Source organism: Paramisgurnus dabryanus, chromosome 13 (genome assembly GCF_030506205.2).
Source record: "Paramisgurnus dabryanus chromosome 13, PD_genome_1.1, whole genome shotgun sequence".
Classification (NCBI taxonomy): domain Eukaryota; kingdom Metazoa; phylum Chordata; class Actinopteri; order Cypriniformes; family Cobitidae; genus Paramisgurnus; species Paramisgurnus dabryanus.
Window position 1 is genome coordinate 25,985,861 of NC_133349.1, and position 19,543 is coordinate 26,005,403.

The window sequence follows — 19,543 nt, forward strand, 5'->3', positions numbered from 1 at the left end:
TTGTCGGTGCGCACTAATACATCTTAAGCATCGAATCGCGTTGATGAAACGGACGAGCGCAAGATATACAGTGCACAGCTCGAGGCAATTTATGCCAATGTCGCTGGAATGTCGACCAGACCCCCGAAGCGACGAGCCCGCCGTACGTAGCTCCCCACCCCGTTGTAGAGACATTTTTGCCAACAATAGCATGCCTGGAGACCTATCTCAGTGGCATCCACACCCTGAGAACCGCTGGGTCTGACCACGGGGTGAAAGTGTGACGGCATCTCGATGTAATTATAATACTGTGAAAGCCGGTGAGCCACGCTCTCCTCGGGACTCGGTCATAAAGCCAACACTGAAGCGGTCTCATATGGAGCAGCCCGAGCGGTGTCACAGCCGCAGCTACTGCCATATGCCCCAGAAGTTTTTTTAAAATTATTTTAGTGGAACCGCAACCCTGCCTTTAAATGTTTAGGCAAGTCAGAATTGACTGAACACGCGCTTCTATGAGACGTGTTGTTAAATCGACCAAATCCCGTTATATTCCGAGAAAAGAGATCCTCTGCACGGGGCAAAGTTTACTCTTTTCCCAGTTTACCTGAAGACCGAGACGAGCGAGGTGTTTAAGTACACGATTTATGTGTGTGCACAGCATCTGACGAAACTGAGCTATTATGAGCCAATACGCCAAAAGGCAAACACCGCTCTCTCTCTCTCAGGGGCTGCAGTGCGCCCTCCGCAACTTTCGTGAAGACACAGGGAGAGAGAGAGAAGCCCGAACGGTGAGACTTTGTACTGATATGCCCACCCCTCGAACACAAAGCAGAGAAACGGCCTGTGTCGGGGAAGTATGGAGACATGAAAGTACGCGTCCTTCAGGTTGAAGGCTGCAACCCAATCCTGGGGGCGGATGCATTAAAATATGCTCCTCTGCGTAAACATTTTGAACAGCATTCTGTGAATGTGAATTCTGTGAATTCTCGACTCAGTACGCAGATCTAGGATCGGACGCAACCCGCCACTCTTCTTGGGTACAATGGAGTAAGGGCTGTAAAGCCCCGACTTTATCTCGGCTGGAGGGACCGGCTCGCTCGCGTCCTTCGCCAATAGGACAGCAATCTTCCGCACGCAGTACGTGCGCATCGGCAGCCTTCAACGTGGTGAAGCCTGAATATTTGAGAGGTAGCCGGGCACATTGAATGTATAACCGAGACGGATCGTGCGTAAAAGCCAACGCGACGGGCTGGGAAGCTCTTTCCAGGCCCCCAGATACCGAGCGAGAGGAAATTAACGGCACGATGTGTACCCGTGGCGAGCGGAGACGGGGAACTCAACGACGCGTGCTCTTTGGCCGCATTGTGAGATGTTGTGTGTAATGAAACACTCACCCGAAACCGCTGATGGATGCTGAGCAAAGGGGCTCCCTTGTAGATGTCCCGCTCGATACATCCGCTGGCGAATGAGGAAGAGGAGAACGTAGGGTTTTGAGCCCGTCCGAAGCTCCTATATGCCTCCGGGGACCTGGAGAAAGAAGAGGAATTCGCTCTTTGAGGTTAGTGGGTGCCGATTGAAGTCGGCGGAACACAAAACGAAACCAAGGATTCCCCACCCGGCCCTCCTACGGGGTGGGGGGGAGAGTGATGTTTTCACCATCTCCTGACGAGCGATCCTCTCCATCTTCAGGTCGCCCGACTCAGAGCCGCTAAGTTTCATTTTCCATCTTTGTAGCGGGCTGAGTGGGCGGGTGAGCAGCTTACGACAGGTTCCTCAGAGCTGCCGGGATGAAGGAACGAAAAAAGCCGTAGCAGGACACCCTCGGCGGAAAGCAGACCAATATACTGACGTAACGGAGGGGGCAGCTAGGCTCCGACGTGGCATGAAGCCTCAGTCTGCTCTAAAGCGGCCGATCATTGTTGGACACTCTCAGCCGCGTCGCCGAAATGGCTGGTCTAAAAAGGAACATTAGGGCGATTATTAATGACCTACTTAATGCCCGCAAGACACAACCAGAGATGGCGTCCCTGGACCACCGGGGGGTGGGCATACCACGTCCGGCGGCCTGTGGGGTGAACCCAGTCGCTCGTAGCGCCAGGTCAGAGCCACACAGGATTCTTTAGTTGCCGAACCGTGACCTCGCCTGTGCAGATCCTTCAGTGCCGTAGCCTGGCGGACCTGCATCGCGCCATGGCGCGCACGGCAGAGGCCGCCTCTCACAAGCCCGTGGGTCTGTGAGGGGAGGGAGGCTGGTCTCTTGGAGCAGCATAACCCTTAGCGGCCCCGCCGTCAGGAGAGGTGAGAGGTGATGGCTGAACGGTCGGTTCCGGGAGGAAAACGAGTTTTCCACGACCGTGTCAACCAACATGCACCCCGGGAAGAAAGGCACAGAAGGTTGGGGCTGTTCTTGCAGTCCTGAAGTGCCAATCATCTAGGCGGGACGGTGCGGGTGGGGGAGGAGCTCTCCGCTCCACACAGACCGTCTCCGCGCTCCCGAGCGTACATGGCCGCCACTCGGGGTCGAGCACGGGAGCCCCTACCCAACCCGAAGGCGGGAGTGGGTCCGAGTCGGCGACCGAATAGACGACCCCCTCTCCGATGCTGTGACAGACATAGAATCCTCGTGAGGACTGAAAGAGGACGAGAGCACGTAGAACACGCGCCACCCGTCTCTTACGGCACCTCTGGCTGTGGATGGGGGTGCTGAGAGTCACTGGACGAACCAGCTAACCGATTCAGCACCGTTTATACGGAGATAAGATTTCCGGAGTTTTGCCACCGCACCTTTAACGGGGCTCCGCAACGGAAAAAAGGGGGTGACGTTCCCGGAGGTACGAAACCCGTCTCCGCCATCCAAGAGGTTCACGCTCTCTTAGGAGTATGAACCCTCCACGAACGCCGCCTCAGCATGCACTCTTGCGCACGAGAGAGGACGATCGTGGCCACCCGGGGACCCATACATTTGCCGCATCCAGAAACACGGACAGAAAGACATCTTTAAAAAGACGCTCCTGCCTCAGTGCAAGTGAAATGCTGTCTTTAAAAAGACGCAGAACACCGCAATACTCTTTTAGAGGAAACACTCTTTTAATGTGCTGATGTTGATGAAGCACACAGGGGAACGGCTACGCACACACTCAACTAAGAGTGAGAAAAAAAAAAAATTAAAAAGAGAGGTGGAACACCCGCGAGCCTCCGCTGAAATGCCTTTGCCCAACCAAATCAAACACGCAGAGTTCTCCAAAGAGCAGAGAGTAGCTTCTCGTGAGCAGTCAGTCTGCCAGCTTTCGAAGCTAAAAAGCTGATTTGATAACTGCACCTGCCGCTCATTAAATACCTGTGCGGCGGGGCGGCGCCGGCAGATGCAATTATCTGCATGCCAAGTTCATTGGCGTTTTAAAGGTTTCTCGAAGCAGATAGGTCACCCGCGAAGCGGTTCCCAATTCGTCGGTCACGACGTGACGTCGTAGTGACCGACTGAAAGGGAACTAAAACGTATGGCTTTTTCTGTTGATTCACCATTTTGAAACTTACTGGACACAGTTTCTGGATTTCAAGAACCTTTTATCTACATTACATTTAGGCATTCAGCAGGAGTGTAGTCTGTTTTTATGTGTACACGAACGTACGCAGACCGTCGAATGCACAGCCTTGAAAGTATAGTTTATTTGACTCGTATGTGTACACAGATGATCAACGCTCAAACTGATTTTGCCAAGTGAGAGATGTCCTCAGGGCAACATATTGTGTTGACCTAAGGACAACATTTTTCGAAATAAAACCTAAACCCACCCCAAACCCTAACCCTAACCATAACCAAACCCTAAAACCAGAGGGACATGATAAGTGAAAAACAATGGTCTAGAAACAGCTAATCCTGGTTGTAAGCTCAAACTGTAAACTTATTTCTGAAATCTGATTGGCTGATTTAAATGTTGTCCCAGGGTCAACATAATGTTGCCCTGAGGACATCAACCACTTGGTAAAATCAGGAGAGCCGGCGATCAACACGTGCGCATCGCATATTTTTACCAAAATGGTACCTTTTCAAAAGATATCCCATCCTATTGACAACTTTTGTACCTTTATTTCTGAGAGTATACACATAAAGAGTAAATGTAATTGCACAAATACATTACATATTAAGTCAATGCAAAGATGCAAAAAGACGCAAATTCGCTCCATGCAAAGCAAATGGTTTGAATTGGAATTTCAAGTTCGCATGATGCACTGTCAAGCAAGCCAATCAGTGAAGAGCTTATTTGGTTAGACATGTCCAATTGTATAAGAAAATAGAGGGAGAACATTGTTTTCATTTGTGCAAATGATGTTGAAAAAAATTATCCCACAAATAAATCTAAAACGACTAACGCGGTGCGCATATTCAACTCGCGTTTGGTATGTACACACCATTGTCCTCAATGTATGGCTCAGGTCCCACTTTCATGGGCTTTATTTTACCTACGTTATTTTCCAACAAGCCAAAAATCACAAGTATAATCCCTTTTAAATATATATAGCACACCTCTCCTTAACAAGTCATGTCACATGGGATGACATCCCATTTAGAAATCTTAAAATATCAAAAGTGCAAAGCTCTTAGACAGCAAAACATTCAAAATGTAAAAAAATGTAGCAACTATGGGCCCTCCCATTGTAAAAAAATTTACGTTTAAAAGAAAATTGTATTTAAAAAAGAAAAGCAGTGTATCGATCAAAATAAGCCAGTGGTTCTCAAACTTTTTGCTGTGTACCGCCCTTGTGTAGCTTGCATCCCCTTGTGCGTCCCACCAAAGAATATTTATGATATAAAACGATCTTAAAATTTAGTATTAAAATGAACCAAAGCATATTAAATTATACAATGTAGTGATATTGCTTAGTAGCCAATTATTCTGAAGTTTAATTACACTAAATTTATGATTATTATTATTTTTAAATGTCATAAAACTAGGCCCCCTGGCACCACCATATAGATTACTTTAATGATAGATGTGTGTACTTTACTATGTTGGCTCAAATATATGAGAAGATAACATTGCTTGCATTCAACTGAAGAAAGAAAACATAATCATAGAGGATAGAATAAAGGTAAGTGAATTATGAGAGGTTTCATTACATTTGGGGGAAAATGTCTTTACAATTCTGACACTGAAAAATATCTCCAGAAATGCATTTTAAATAAAGTGTGGTATAAATCGGATTGTGTTGTTTACATTTGCCAACCAGATTTCAATTATGTGCTAAATTGGATTTGTCCTGGATACAAAAACATTCTTCAATATGTTGTCTATAATTTGTTTAAATAAACAAGAGTGAAGTCAAGCAGCCAGTATTCTGCTGTACTCATTTCTAGGATTTTAGACTTGCACTGCATTTTCCATTATTAACTACAGACCAAACAACAGATTGAGAGAGGACTGTAAGAGGCTGTTTACACTTGGCATTAACATGCGTTTTCGTCGATCGGATCACAAGTGGACGACGTTAATGCCAGGTGTAAACGGTGTTCAAAACGTTTTGAGCTCGTCCACTTTCGACCACTTTCAACCACATCCAGAGGTAATCGAAACCACTTTCGATCGGATCGCTTTGGAGTTGCGGAACGCATATGTGGTTGAATGTGTTCGAACAGCCACACGCGACCGCCTTCTCTCCGCCCATTTTAGTTTTACGTCTTTTTTGACTTCCGGCGTGAACATACGGTGAACAGCGCTATTTTTAGCCTTTCATTGATAAAACTACTGCGGGTGTTCTCCGTAGTTTCGTTTCTAAAGCGTGAAAGTTGCGCGATCCTATTTCATCAATTGCGCTGAAAATTCAGAGAAAGCTCCAAAAAAAAAAAATGTACAAAACACTGTGCAGCATGTATACTTGCTAAACAAGCAGCGGACTCCAACATAATATTAGTTTGCATCCATATAAACTCATAATTACTCCCGCTCGCGTTTGAATGACAGCAGAGAGACTCGCCCACCGTCTCACAGACCACCCCCTCACAGTATTCAGGACAGAAGCGATCGAAAGTGGACAAAAGAGACGGATTTAAATACCAGGTGTAAACGTAATGTGTCTCTCTCGTCCACTTGTGATCCGATCGATGAAAACACATCTTAATACCAAGTGTAAACAGCCCAATGCCAAATCCAGAAACACCACCAGCCACCAGCTATTTAAAGTAAATCCTTATTGAAACTGGACTAACAGTCCTCTTTGGAGACCTTTAGGTTTCAAGCTGAAGACCAATGATGGATGTTAAAGGGATACTCATCATTTACTCACTCTCATGTTGTTACAAACCTGTATCAATTTCTTTGTCCTGATGAACACAAAGGAAGATATTTTGAGTAATGTTTGCAACCAAAAACCCTATTGACTTCCATGGTATTGATTTTTCCTACTTTGGAAGTCAATGGGGCCTTCGATTGGTTTGGTTGTAAACATTCCTCAAAATATCTTCCTTTGATATATACTGTTCTTTTTAGTGTACTATGGCTTTGTTAGCTGGGATTTCACACCCCAAATTTTCAGTTGGGATGTCCGTGGTGCTGAACTCAAGCACATCAGGCGTAAGTAGATCCCCTGCACCTGCAAGATCATCAGCTCTGCTTATTTGCACCCCTGAACTAATTTGCACTGCTCTTAGTAGATTGCGTTGGTCATTATGGAAATCAGCTGTTGTGCCTGTGTTATGTAATTGGCAACTTTTTAGTAAATAACCCGCAAATATTACCACTCCCATGGGCGCGTTTTTGGAATTGTACTCTTGCGCTAATTTGCACCATTCATTAAATCTGACCACAAGTGGCTTGGCTTGACTATTACTAAATTAATAAAAAGTCCAGGGGCATCAACACACCTTTATTATACTGAAGGCTTACATAAACAGGTGATCTAAATCTCCAATAAAAAATTATCTATGAATAACCATCCAAAGAATGATCAGATAATAAATCTCGTTTTCATAAGCGATTGCAATCACATTGGCACACTGGTACTTTAGATTGGTGACACATTTCCACCAGTGTCTTCTTCAGTTCCAGTTTAAACCTCTCTGTGTGGTTGTCAGAGTCCACAAAACCACTGCGTAATGTAAGGGTTTCTGCAAGAGGGGAGGGTGGATGGCAGCCTGCCGTATTACACAATCCCAAACTCAATTCTTCCCAAAAGCATCTGTACATTTGCCTCGTACTCATCCGTGACACGGAGCAGGAACAGTAAATCCCTTAATGCAGAAAGCATTACAGTTATGCCCCAAGTATGCACTGAGATTCATTACACTGACTAGAAGGCTCTCGTTGAAAAGGAATGTGACACTTAAACACCACAAGATCGGTTTAAAAAATGGGTGAATGGGTGATATTAGCGCAAATAACAGAATGTGTGTCAAAATGCATGGAATGAATGACATCTATTTGAAATACTGAGGCAGTAACATAACATCCACTGGGATTTCTGTTGACTTCCATGTGGTATTTGGTGAAATTGCTCCACTCCCAGACTGTGCCTGTGTTCTGCAGTCTAAAAATTATCTTTCTTTCTAATTGAAGCGCATATGAAAACATTTGGGTCCTGTTTTAGACCTGCCTGTATCAAAACAGCCAACCACACACTCCTGAAGTCTTTACTTATATAAATAAAACCATAATACCCATAAATAACCACAAAAGAGGTTATTCTAAATGACTAATCCAGACAAAACGACATTTACAAGATCCACCGCATACAAAAATAAGTAAACACAGAAGTATATGTCAGTAATGCAGTTACTTTATAGTTATTTTTGGTTAATATAAACATTTATACATGACTTCACATGCTGTGACCATTTAAAACACATTTACATCACTGAGAAAGAATTTCAGTCCAGGCCCACTACAACATTCCCATGCAACATCCAAGGAATACTCCAGAGACCATTAGCCAAAATGCAGCATCTTCTCGGGAATGCTAGGAGCACATTCTTTCCACATAGGGTACTGGGAAGAGAGCCGCAAAATGGGATGCATTGATTTGTGGGGCAAAGTGCAGCAATAAGACAGAGACATGCTGAAAATAGGACGAGAGAGAGAGAAAGAGAGAAAGAGCAAATCTGGTAGGGAGGGAAGTTGGAATGTGAACTTTTATGTCCAGCTGTGCTATCCAGAGGCAAAGGGGCCTTCCCAAATACAGCACGTCATGATTATTTATGAGCTATTCCCCACCCCCTTCTGTCTGACTCCTCCCACATGAGATTGAAATTAGCCTTTCTGTAGCTCAAAAAGGTTTGATTCCCTGGAAAGTCATGTGTATGAATTGGATAAAAGTAATTTTAACTCTTTCCCCGCCATTGACGAGTTATCTCGTCAATCTGTAATACCGCTGTTATCCACCAGGTAGTATTGCCCTAGGCCAGTGTTTCTCAAACTTTTTCAGCCCAAGGACCACTTCATCTTCCAATATTTTTCTGAGGACCACCTAACAGAATCTGACTCTAACACGCCCCCAAAAAAACAACAAAATAGGAAAGATAAGCTAAATTTAAGTTTAATATGCAACTGTTTTAAGTCAAAAACTAATTTTTTAAACACAAATGCAATGCTATGTTCAGAAATTATTAAATGAATTTTATTTAATCTGAAAAAGTAAATGTAAAATGAGTTGCAGCTTAATATGAACGACAAACTGCACATGTGAAAAAAAACTGCAATTAAACATACTGTAACAGCCTAGGTCCCACTTAATGTCATTCCAAAGAGCCATTAGTTTAAAACTGAGGTGGTGGGTATATGAAGTCTATGGTTGTATCTATGGTAACAATATAATGCTGAAAAAAAATTCCCCTTAATGTCCAAAATCACTGAAATTACAGGGATTTTACACATGAAACAAAAACTAGTACATTACAAAACTAATAGATCTGTGGATTTTAGCTGCTTTCAGTTTATGCTTGACATTAAGCTTTATTCTACATTTAAATAGGTAAATAAGATCCATATCACACTCATTGAGAATTTAACTCATTTACTCACTTCAGTGCATATATCAAAAAAAGTTTATAACATGGAACATAACATTGTTTTATGCAGTTTTTTGTCAAAGCTAATTATTACAGTAGCCCTATTTCAACAACAACAGCCATCTTAATAATTGGCAAACATTAGGCTAGCTTCTAATAAGACAGAATATGTTTTTAGATTTCGCAAGAGCAGTGAAATCAGGTGTATGTTTGTCAGCACGATACGCATACAGTGGTGCAAATGAACTGTTACTCCTTTAAATTGCATTATTGTGTGTGTGAACGATGCTTTGAATTTTGGAAAAAAGGCAGTTTCATTTATTAAGACATGTAACGTAAATGTCATTGTTGATAAGCAAGTCATAATTGAGCAGACTTATCAGACAACAATTGTCGGAAAAGGCAGTGTTTTAAAGCTGGAAATACAACAAATAAAGTTAAAACAGCCATAGAGTCCGGTCTCTTAACTCACCACAGTCAGCTATCGCGTCTTGAGACGCGGGCGCGAGCGTGGGAGGCGATCGCGTTGAACTTGTGGACCAAAGCGCGAATATAAACACGTGACACAGCTGCTCGCACCAGTCACGTGACTCGCGCTCTGCAGCTCATGCTGTATGAAACAGACGCACGCGCATCAACTCGTAACTGTAGGGCCCGTTGTCTAACTTACTAAATTTATTCTAGAGATGTCTTTTTTACAGACTACATAAAGGGACAGATCAAATTACCTTGGGGGCTGGGTCTGACCCGCGGGCCGCCAATTGAATAGCCCTGGTATAAACACTTGCCTAATTTAGGTCATCTTTTGGCGGACCACTGGGGGGGTTTGGCGGACCACTAGTGGTCCGCGGACCACACTTTGAGAATTACTGCCCTAGGCCTAGGCTGTATGTCTGTGTATGTTTTAAAGATCGCTCTGCATCTGATCTCTATCAAAAGTCCTTCACAAAAATGGAATTATCTCAGCTTTTTGCTCAAAATTTTATGTTTTTGATGAAACCTACACCTATTTGAGAGGTGATAAAACAGAACACATGAAGGTAGGATGAAACAGATTTTTTTGTTTGAAAGCAGAGGGTCTGTTCTTTTATTTCATATATTGTATGTTTATATATATAAAAAGGAGCATTTTCTGGAAGGCATTAAACTTTTGTGAAAATCATGAAAAATGCTGGCGGGGAAAGAGTTAAAATACATAAATGTAAATGCACGTTTCTGTAAATAAATAAATGAACTTAAGTTTTGACAAAGTTAGTGAGATAGTCTGATAAAACTAACCAACAGAATTTAATACTCAACAAATTCTGGGTCAAACTGAGAACATCACTGTGAAAGATGTACTGCATTATTTGGGATGCTTCCTTGGGATTTCGAGGACTGGAAAACCCATAAAAACAGAAAAAATGGATTTTGTACAGCCAATTCCCTGAGGAAAATGCTGTATTCTGTAGATGTACCAGGGCTGATTCATCTTTAGATAGTGGCCAGAATAGTGAGTAGTACATGGTGTTGGGCAATATGTAGTTGTTGAAGTTGTGCCAGGAACAATCCATCATCACTATTCACTAAGCACTTAAACACGCGTGCATGCTTTTTTTTTTAGTTATAGTCCACAACTTTTGCACAATGGATGAGGAGAGTTTACTTTTCAGTTCAACAGTGGAGAATTAACTTTCAATAGATCCTAATGCTAACATCTAAATGCAAACTGTACACAATAGAGGAATTAGCAAACACAATTTTACAATATAGTAGTATTTGGTAATATACTCTTAATATTTACTCAAAGGTATACACTTTCAAAGCTCAGTAAAAAAACTCCTGTATAGTTCATTGGTAGAGAGGCACAAAAGAACCGAGGGAATACATATACTGATAAAAAAACAATTATACCTTGTAATGCAAGCATCTGCCAAATGCATAAATGTAAATGAAACATCTATGTAATTAAACCACATGCTTTATATAGATACAATAGTTAGGTATAAGTTTAACTAACTTTAACTTGCTCAGCGAGATTCTTACCATTGCTTTATGAATAATGTTTATGCATTGCTGACAATGCACATAAATTATCTGCATTGTGTTACAACATACTTCAGAATGCATTGACAAATGAAATCAACTTTTGAATAGCTTTGGGCATTTCTAAGTGGAAAGAGATTTTGTATATGAAGCTTTTAAAATATCTTACACTAATACTTACAAACTAAATTTGAACATAGGCTGACACATTTTTACGATGCATGTATTATTTAAAGTCAAGATTTAAAGTGAAGATTGTAACTATGAACTAAAGATAAACCGTTCACTTTAGACTCCAAATCTATGTCAGTCATTAATTACCCACATCTAATACCTGTCTATCATATAACAGTACATACACCTCCACCTATGGAAAGTTGGTTATTTTTAAAGATAAATACAGTACCACTCTTAAAAATAAAGGTGCTTTAAAACAGTCCTTCCAAAAAAACGAATTTTTGTGATTGTTGCGGGCAAAAATCCTTGATCTTGCGGTACATTTTCTTAAAAAATGCGATGGAATATGCGGGATATTTATGCAATTTTATGCGATGAAATTGTCGAAAATTGCAAAAACTGCGGGAACTTGCAAAAACTGTTTGCAGCTTTTGTAGCTTTTCACTAGTCACATAATCACGTCACTTCATAGCGTTCCCATGGCAACATGGGACATGGCTGCATTTGTTTGAAGTAAATGCAACATTTGTTCAACTTTCTGCTAAGATATATGTGATTTTTGCAACAATAATTGCAGGGATTATGATCATGCAAGCCCTGCATATTTTGCGCACGAAAATCTGCAATTTATGCTGCGAACGTACAGTGTATTTGACAAAATCATTTCTTTCACACCTTTTGATAATCTGAAGAACCGTTTTCACTACAAAGAACCTTTCTTGAAACAGAAAGGTTCTTCAGATGTTAAAGGTTCTTCTATGGCATCATAAAGCACCTTTATTTTAAAGAGTGTATGATCTTCAGGCTACAGAAAAGTGAGGATGAGAAGACAAGCCTGGATATCAGATGACTACAGAATCTACATTTTTGTGCAAAGGCTTTATTTCGCAAGAGACAGCTCTGTGTCAAGACACTTGTACATACATGTACAATAGGCTATGAAAGACACACAAATGCTGAGCGAGTGAAGAGACTGAAAGAGAGAAGATCGGGCCATTTGCCAGCTTATCTTCCAAAACAAACACGCTTTGTTGCATCATTAGGGGAGTGATGTGTGGTTTGATTTCACTTTGAGAAAACAGGTGGGATGGGGAGAGACTTCACTGTAACAAAAATAATATTTATTTATATTACTCAATGAACAGAGGTCTTGCCAGTTTAGACATATGCCTTAGTGGCCTAATAACTCGGTAACTTCAGTAGGCTTGGATCCTTAAAACTGTTAACCCACATTTTTAACAATGCTGGGTTGTATCAACACATGATTGGGTAAAAAAACTAATTTGGACATTTTCTAGTCTAAAGGGTTAGTTTACCACGATGCATGCACATTGTGACAAAATGCAATGTATCTTCTTGGCTTCATACTACATTCTCTTGTAGGCACATGCGCGACCTACACATACAATGCACGCAGGGTTTGAAAAATCCGGCGGTGCGCTTACAGTACGCCAGACAGTACTCTTCTAATGACGAAAATTGCATCATGCACATTGTATGTGGACGTGCCCTTTAGCAGATTTTCATACATCGCATTTTTCTCTAGCCCTATAAGAAAGCATGATGTCATACGGACAGCTGAATGGACAACCAGGGAGAAAAGCTTTTGGAAACATGGACAACTGCTAATTGGATGAGCGATTCACTGGGCAATGAGGAGAAGGCTCTTATGCAATTTGAATGATGAATGGAAGTGAAGTTCCTACATTTGTACACAAGTTTGCTGTATGGGTGGCCGAAATTGGGCTCCTTCTTTAACTGCGGCAATGAGCACGTCTGAATCATACGTTACAATAAGTTCTACTTGAATTTATAGTTTGATTTGTATAATTAAAGAGTTTCTGGTGCCATAAAAAACTTGCTGACTGAACAAGAAATGATTTTCCTAAGGGGGAAAGTCTCCAATAAGGTAATAAATTGCTGCAATAAGCAAAATAGCAAACCTCTGTTTTTAGTTACATGCCGTATAAAACTTGTATACATTTCTCTTAAACGTTACTCTCATGTTTTTGTCATCCTTTGGCACTTAACACACTGGCAAAACATTTTTTGTGGATTTGAAAATTACAACTGGGCTACTTCTGAAATTTTATGATTTACTAGAAAGAAAGCAGAAGCAGAAGCATTGAAGCAAGATGCCTGGAACTAAATTTGAACACACCCATCAATTTTTTATTATTGCTACTTTTACATTCACATAATCGTAAAGTAACCGAACTGTGAAAACACAAATGGAAGTATGAGAATCGTTCAAATTAGGCAAAGTAGTCTGCATTTATTACAGCTCTGCACATGCTAAACCTGTTATATCCTGTGATGCTTTTTAAACAGACATCATACAAAGACACACTCTTAAAAGTAAAGGTGCTACAGAAGGTTCACAGTGATGACGCAGAAGAACCATTTTTGGCCTCAAAAAAAAAAAAAAAACATTCAGTCAAAGGTTCTCTAAAGAATAGGGATGCTTAACGATTAATCGCGATTAATCTATAGCAGAATAAAAGTTTTTGTTTACATGAGATATGTGTGTGAACTGTATATAATAAATTTGTATAAATAAATGCAGATACATGCATGTATATATTTAAGAAATGTTTACATGTATATATACATTTGTATATTTATGTATAATTTATATTATATATAAATATAAATACCTAATATATAAATATATTTTTTTCTTATAGTTATACATGCATGTGTGCATATTTATATATACATAATTATTATACACAGTTCACACACATATATGATGTAAACAAAAACTTTTATTTTGCTATAGATTAATCGCGATTAATCGTTAAGCATCCCTACTTAAGAACCATTTCTTTCTTATCTTTTTATACTCATCGTGCAACAGAAAGGTTCTTCAGATGTTCTTTATGGAACCATTTTGCCCAAAATAGTTCTTCTATGGCATTGTGTAGCACCTTCACCTTTTTTGCAATTGTTAAGCATTTAACTATTTCCAGCCATTGACGAGTTATATTGTCTTTTAGACAAAACGCTTCTCTGCCAATTACGAATTTTTACGGCAATCCATATTCCTGCAATTATCCACTAGGTGGTGCTCTACACAACTTATAAAAACCTAAAGTGTGCATGGATTTAAAACAGTAAAAACTTTGTGTATGTTTTGATCATCACTCTGAATCTGATTTCTATCAAAAGTCCTTTACAAAAAATGCAATTATCTCAGCTTTCTGCTCAATTTTTTTTTTTTTGAAGAAACATACCCATATTTGAGAGGTGATAAAAAGAGAACAAATTAGAGTAGAGGGTTTTTTCTTTCATTTGATATATTGTATGTTAATATATTTAAAGAAGAACATTTTCTGGAAGGCATTACACTTATAAAAGTTAAACTTTGTAAAAATCATAAAATGCTGGCGCTGGCCTTTTTTAAAAGCGCTGGTGGGGAAAGAAGCCCTTATATCAAACTTGAATTTTTTTCCCCTAGTGTATTGTTGCAACACAAGCCAGGACGAAAGATAACCACGGCAATGATGAAGTAAGTGTATTTATACTGTCAGTAAGTCCTAAAGCGGTGAAACGTGGGATCATTAAGCTCTGGGACAGATCGCTCTGACCCACACAGTACTCAACAGAATATAATCATCCCTCATGAGTCACTTACTCAATGTACTTGAGAGCTAAATTAATGAACAGAAGGGTTTTCCATGGGCCAAACTGTGATGTCTCAGGTCTATAGCGTTCTGTCCTCGAATAAGTCCGAGGGGTATTAACACCAAGGGCTCTATCATAAACCAGCGCAATGTGTCTTTTGCTAGTTTCAACCCAGCGCAATTATCATTTTCATGTTTAGCGCCACTTTGTTTAAATAGCAAACGCATTTGCACCCAATTTTGCCCATGGGTGTTCTGGTCTGAAAACGAGGTGTGTTCAGGCACATTGTTGGCGAATTGCTATTTTGAGGCAACTAAAATGGACTACGCCGTTGACCAACTAAAACCTGGTCTTAAGTCTAAAGTCAATTGCACAATATTGTTTTCGTTATTTAAAGAGAGCTTTAGTAATATGCGCCTATAAACAGGACGACAACGCGGGTTAGCTTATCACACACATGGATGCGCAGCAGCACAAAAAAGCTTTTAAATATGAAAAATTTAAGCATTAAAATGTAAAAGATTATTATTGAGTCTCTTGGACATAAATGAGCACCGATTATGAGACGTTAAAAGGCATAAAGAGCTGCATCACCTGTAGACTGGTAAGTAATTAAATGCTTTGCTTTAAACCAGGAGTGGGGAACCCTGGGTCCTTTAGGGCCATTGTCCTGCACAGTTTAGTTCCAACCCTAATCAAACACACCCGAATTTCATTTTCAAGTAATACTGAAGACTTGAGTTAGATTTTTCAGGTGTGTTTAATTAGGGTTGGAACTAAACTCTGCAGGACAGTGGCCCTCCAGGACCAGGGTTCCCCACCCCTGCTTTAAACAAATGCATCTATTTTTTAAATGCTACCCCAACAAATGTTTTTTAAATGCTACCCTACCGATTTATTGTATATGATGACCCTGTACCTGTGGATATGCTGAAATGAGAAACATTGTAAGTAATGCTTTTTAAAAATCCCATGGCGCTGTCCGAGTGCTGAAACGCTTCGGCTCTCTTCACGTTTGTAAATCCTTTATCTCTTGTTTGAATTTTTAGAGTACAAACCTTTTCTTGCATATTTGCAAATTATTTTGAGATTACAGTGATTGTATAGGATATCAATACATTTACAGCAATTAAAAGCCTGCTATTTTTACTTCCATGACTGAAAGAAAAAGGCTTATAATTCCAATACAAATAAAAGCAACACAATTTTTTAACATTAATCTTAAACTGGTGATCTTCTTCCTCCGGTTAGTTTTTCAGTTTATAAATTTCGCTTTCTAAATAGGGATTGGGCATAGCGCCAGGTGCAACTTGCTTTTAGAGGGGACTTTTAAAGACTCATTGGTTTATTGCACGTTACGCCCAAAACACACCCATTACTCATTACGAAAATAGGAACAACCCTTTTAGGCCGTGCACTTGGGGCATAATCCATTTCCCCCGTCCTTAAATTAACAAAAGTGGGTTCAGACATGCCCGTTTACACTGTGCGCTTTAGACAATGCACTTAAGATCATTGAAATATGGCCCCAAGACAGACTTTGAATAATTGCAAACTGACAGAAGGTAGAATAGAACGCATCAATAGAGTCCAGTGGCCATTAAAAGTCAATGGCATAAAATCTGTAATAAATTCCCTCTGCAGTATGCATCTCATGGTCCAGGATCATTTGTCCATGTAATATTGTTTAATAAAAAATATCCTGGAACAGGTAAATCTAACACTAATGTCTAAAGCCTATGTTATAGTCGTGCGTAAGGTCTACGCTGTAAGTTATCCATAGCCTGACATGCACCTCACCAAATTTATAACAGCGCGTCAGTTGTATGCGGGCCGCAAGTGCTGTGATTGGTCCAATAGAACCCCTCCCGTCGTGTACAAAAACTGCGTCCTAGGTATTTCTGTTTGCTACAGAGAGTTTAGAGATAAGCCAAGTTGATGAGTGATTTAACTTAAACGGCAACATTAGTCGCTGTTTATTTAATTCCATCACTGCTGGTCTTCTCAAATCATACACAACAATCTGCTGTTTCTTCTTCATTTGTGGGTTAAACTTGCCAAGCTGCTTCTTCATTGACGGTCGTGCTGCTACTGTGATTACACGCGTGGACACTGCCTACCAGCAGTCTGCATGTGTGTTTGCACATCAACGCGGACGATGACGCAGAAGTATGAAAACTGACAATAATGTAATAACTGAACCGTGGAATAACACATTAAATAAATAAATTACCTAGTCTTTGCGTTACTGCACACATACAAGGGCCAGACAGAGAAGCCCAATACACTTACAAGTTATATACAGGGAGGGAGTATTCGGGGGAAATAATAATACAGGGTTATATGAAGAGATACTGCATTCACTTTTATCAGTAACGGGAATAAACAAATACAACAAATAGAATTCTTTACATTATTTTTCAAGTGTGAATAAATTTAAACAGATAAACGTAGCCTACTTATTGTTCATTATTTTCTGTAGTTAGTGTAGTATTATCAAATTGTAAAGGTGATATTTAGGACACATTCAATGACAAAAGTATATAGGATTTTAACTTTCTTACATTAAAAGAAATCCACATAAAAATGATTCTAGTATACTTCAGATAGTTATCCAGTAAATAATTAATAAATCTAAACTATTAGCATATCATAGTAAGTTTGCAGTATTGTAATTCAATAATACTATAGTATCTTGTAGTATTAACTATAATTAATTGATAAACTGTAGTAAATACTGTAGTATACTGTAATATTTACTAGTGTTAGGTTCCAAACATTTTAGTAAAGGGTTGCAGGATTCTTGCATGTGGGAAAAGCTTGTCTATTGTTAATGAATCCTATAAATCTGGTCAGAAGGTTAAATACACGTGAATGTCCATGAGAATCAAGATGCATTACATTATTTACAAAAATATCAATGGTTTCACTACAAATAAAACATGTTACGATACTTTTCTTTATAATAAATACATTATTAAGTTTCGTAAGGGAACAAGATAAGTTTAACAAACCTTTCCCACACCCCACACAATTGCCCCCTACTCTTCATTTAAACCTCCGCCATGCACGAGTCTCCCTCAAACCCCTTTAATAACTTTGCCCTGCTCTTTAAACGCAGCTCCGTGATCACATTTAAAAGCATTCATGATCCGAGACTCACCGCGGTGTCCTGCGTGCGTCTGCCCGCTCACTGTGATCTCAATATGCCCAGACTTCTTCAGAATTACCGCTCCTGTTCCTGGATATCCAATATATGACCATGCGAGCGTGCACGATCTAGCCTATCTGTATCTCAGCTGACTCTCTCAATACACACCAAACAACTCCTGTCCCATAGCCCCACCCCGAAAGCTTCATCATTTTGCCATTGAACCGCGTGCTCAGTCTCAGTGCCGTATTTACAATTAAACGGTACCTAGAACAGTTCCTTGTGGTTTTTATTCGTGACAGGATGAGGAAAAGAGTTTAAGTTGACTACTATTTTTAATTCGTATTTTTATGAAATTACAACACAGTCCATCGAGGTTAAGAACAAATTTCAGCAAAATAAATTCTTATAATAAACTTCGCAATTGTAATTAACAAAGAAACGTAAACGGCGGAAGAAGTCTGGGAGATTTTCGCGCGGTTTGAATAAGATGCCTTATAGTCTAATATTTGAAATAAATACTGTTGTAAATATTGCATTTTTTTTTCAAAAACAAGATTAACATAGTTTTGTAACGACTTGTTTGTTTTATACTGCACCTACCTGTTAATTGTAGCCTAGTAGTTTTCTGTATCTTCGGTATTGCTTTATATGTTCAGATTTTTAATATATTGCACGTCATACATTGCACGTGATATAGCTATTATGTTGTGTATTCTTGCTCTGTAATATTTGTTTCCTCTGCTGCAACATTAAAAAAAGTTACACTGTTCTCTGCTCGAGGCCACACCTCTCTTATCTCTCTCACCCTTCAGCACTATTTCCTCACAAGCTAGGGCAACCTACACCCGTTTAACACCCAGTGCCCACAGGCGTATTGAACTTTTCGCTTTTTAAAGAAAAAACGGGTAAAAACGCATCGCTTACCTTTGTGGCAGAGCGGATTCGCGTCTCATGAACAGTAGTAGGGTATGTGTGCGCGCGCTGGACGCTGTCAGTACTCACAAAATCCCGAGACTCCACCTACTGAAGGGCAACACCACCCTGTCATCAGCCACTAGCGTCTCGCGCTCTGGCCAGACCCCCGCGCGACCCAATGCGCGCGCGAATAAGCCGAGCGCGTGACATGGCTGTGCGCACACACATTATATGACAACAGTACACAAATACACGTTTCACAAAGCATGTAACCTTCAGTCATTAAGCAATGGTGTTATTAAAAATAACCTCGCGTGTATTTGTTTGTTTATACGTGCACACGAGCACGTTTCATTTATTATAATAATATTATAATAATAATGTTGACTCCTAAAACCTAAAACTCCCCACATGGAAATACTGTAGTATACTTTAGCATCCACTATAGTAACAACTTAAGAGCACAATTTAGGTATAAAACAATATAGTGGTGGTAAAACTGTCATACTGCAATTTCCATGCAATCATGTTTTTATTACAAGCAAGTGCTAGAGACGTTATATAGGGTGAAGTCAGGTAAAGTGGGACACTTTTTGGTAAATTGCATTTTAAACAACCTAAATCAGTTAGAATGTATTAAAAGTGTATGTGTTTTTTTAAATAGATTG

At 40.1% G+C, this 19,543-nt stretch overlaps 1 protein-coding gene across 7 annotated transcripts in view; it reads right to left on the minus strand.

Annotated features, from left to right (window-relative positions):
- The window catches only part of grb10b (growth factor receptor-bound protein 10b), an 83,423-nt gene extending 64,434 nt beyond the window's left edge, over positions 1-18,989 (minus strand). For 3 of the 7 annotated variants that reach the window (XM_065246235.2, XM_065246234.2, XM_065246236.2), the window contains exon 1: positions 18,885-18,989. In XM_065246235.2, coding sequence (XP_065102307.2) covers positions 18,885-18,913 — 29 coding nt within the window. In that variant the 5' untranslated portion in view covers positions 18,914-18,989. Of the gene's footprint in view, positions 1-17,969; positions 18,129-18,560; positions 18,668-18,884 lie in introns of those variants that run through there. The other 4 variants (XM_065246241.2, XM_065246238.2, XM_065246240.2 and 1 more) reach the window with 2 other exon arrangements.
- Positions 18,990-19,543: the final 554 nt, after the last annotated feature.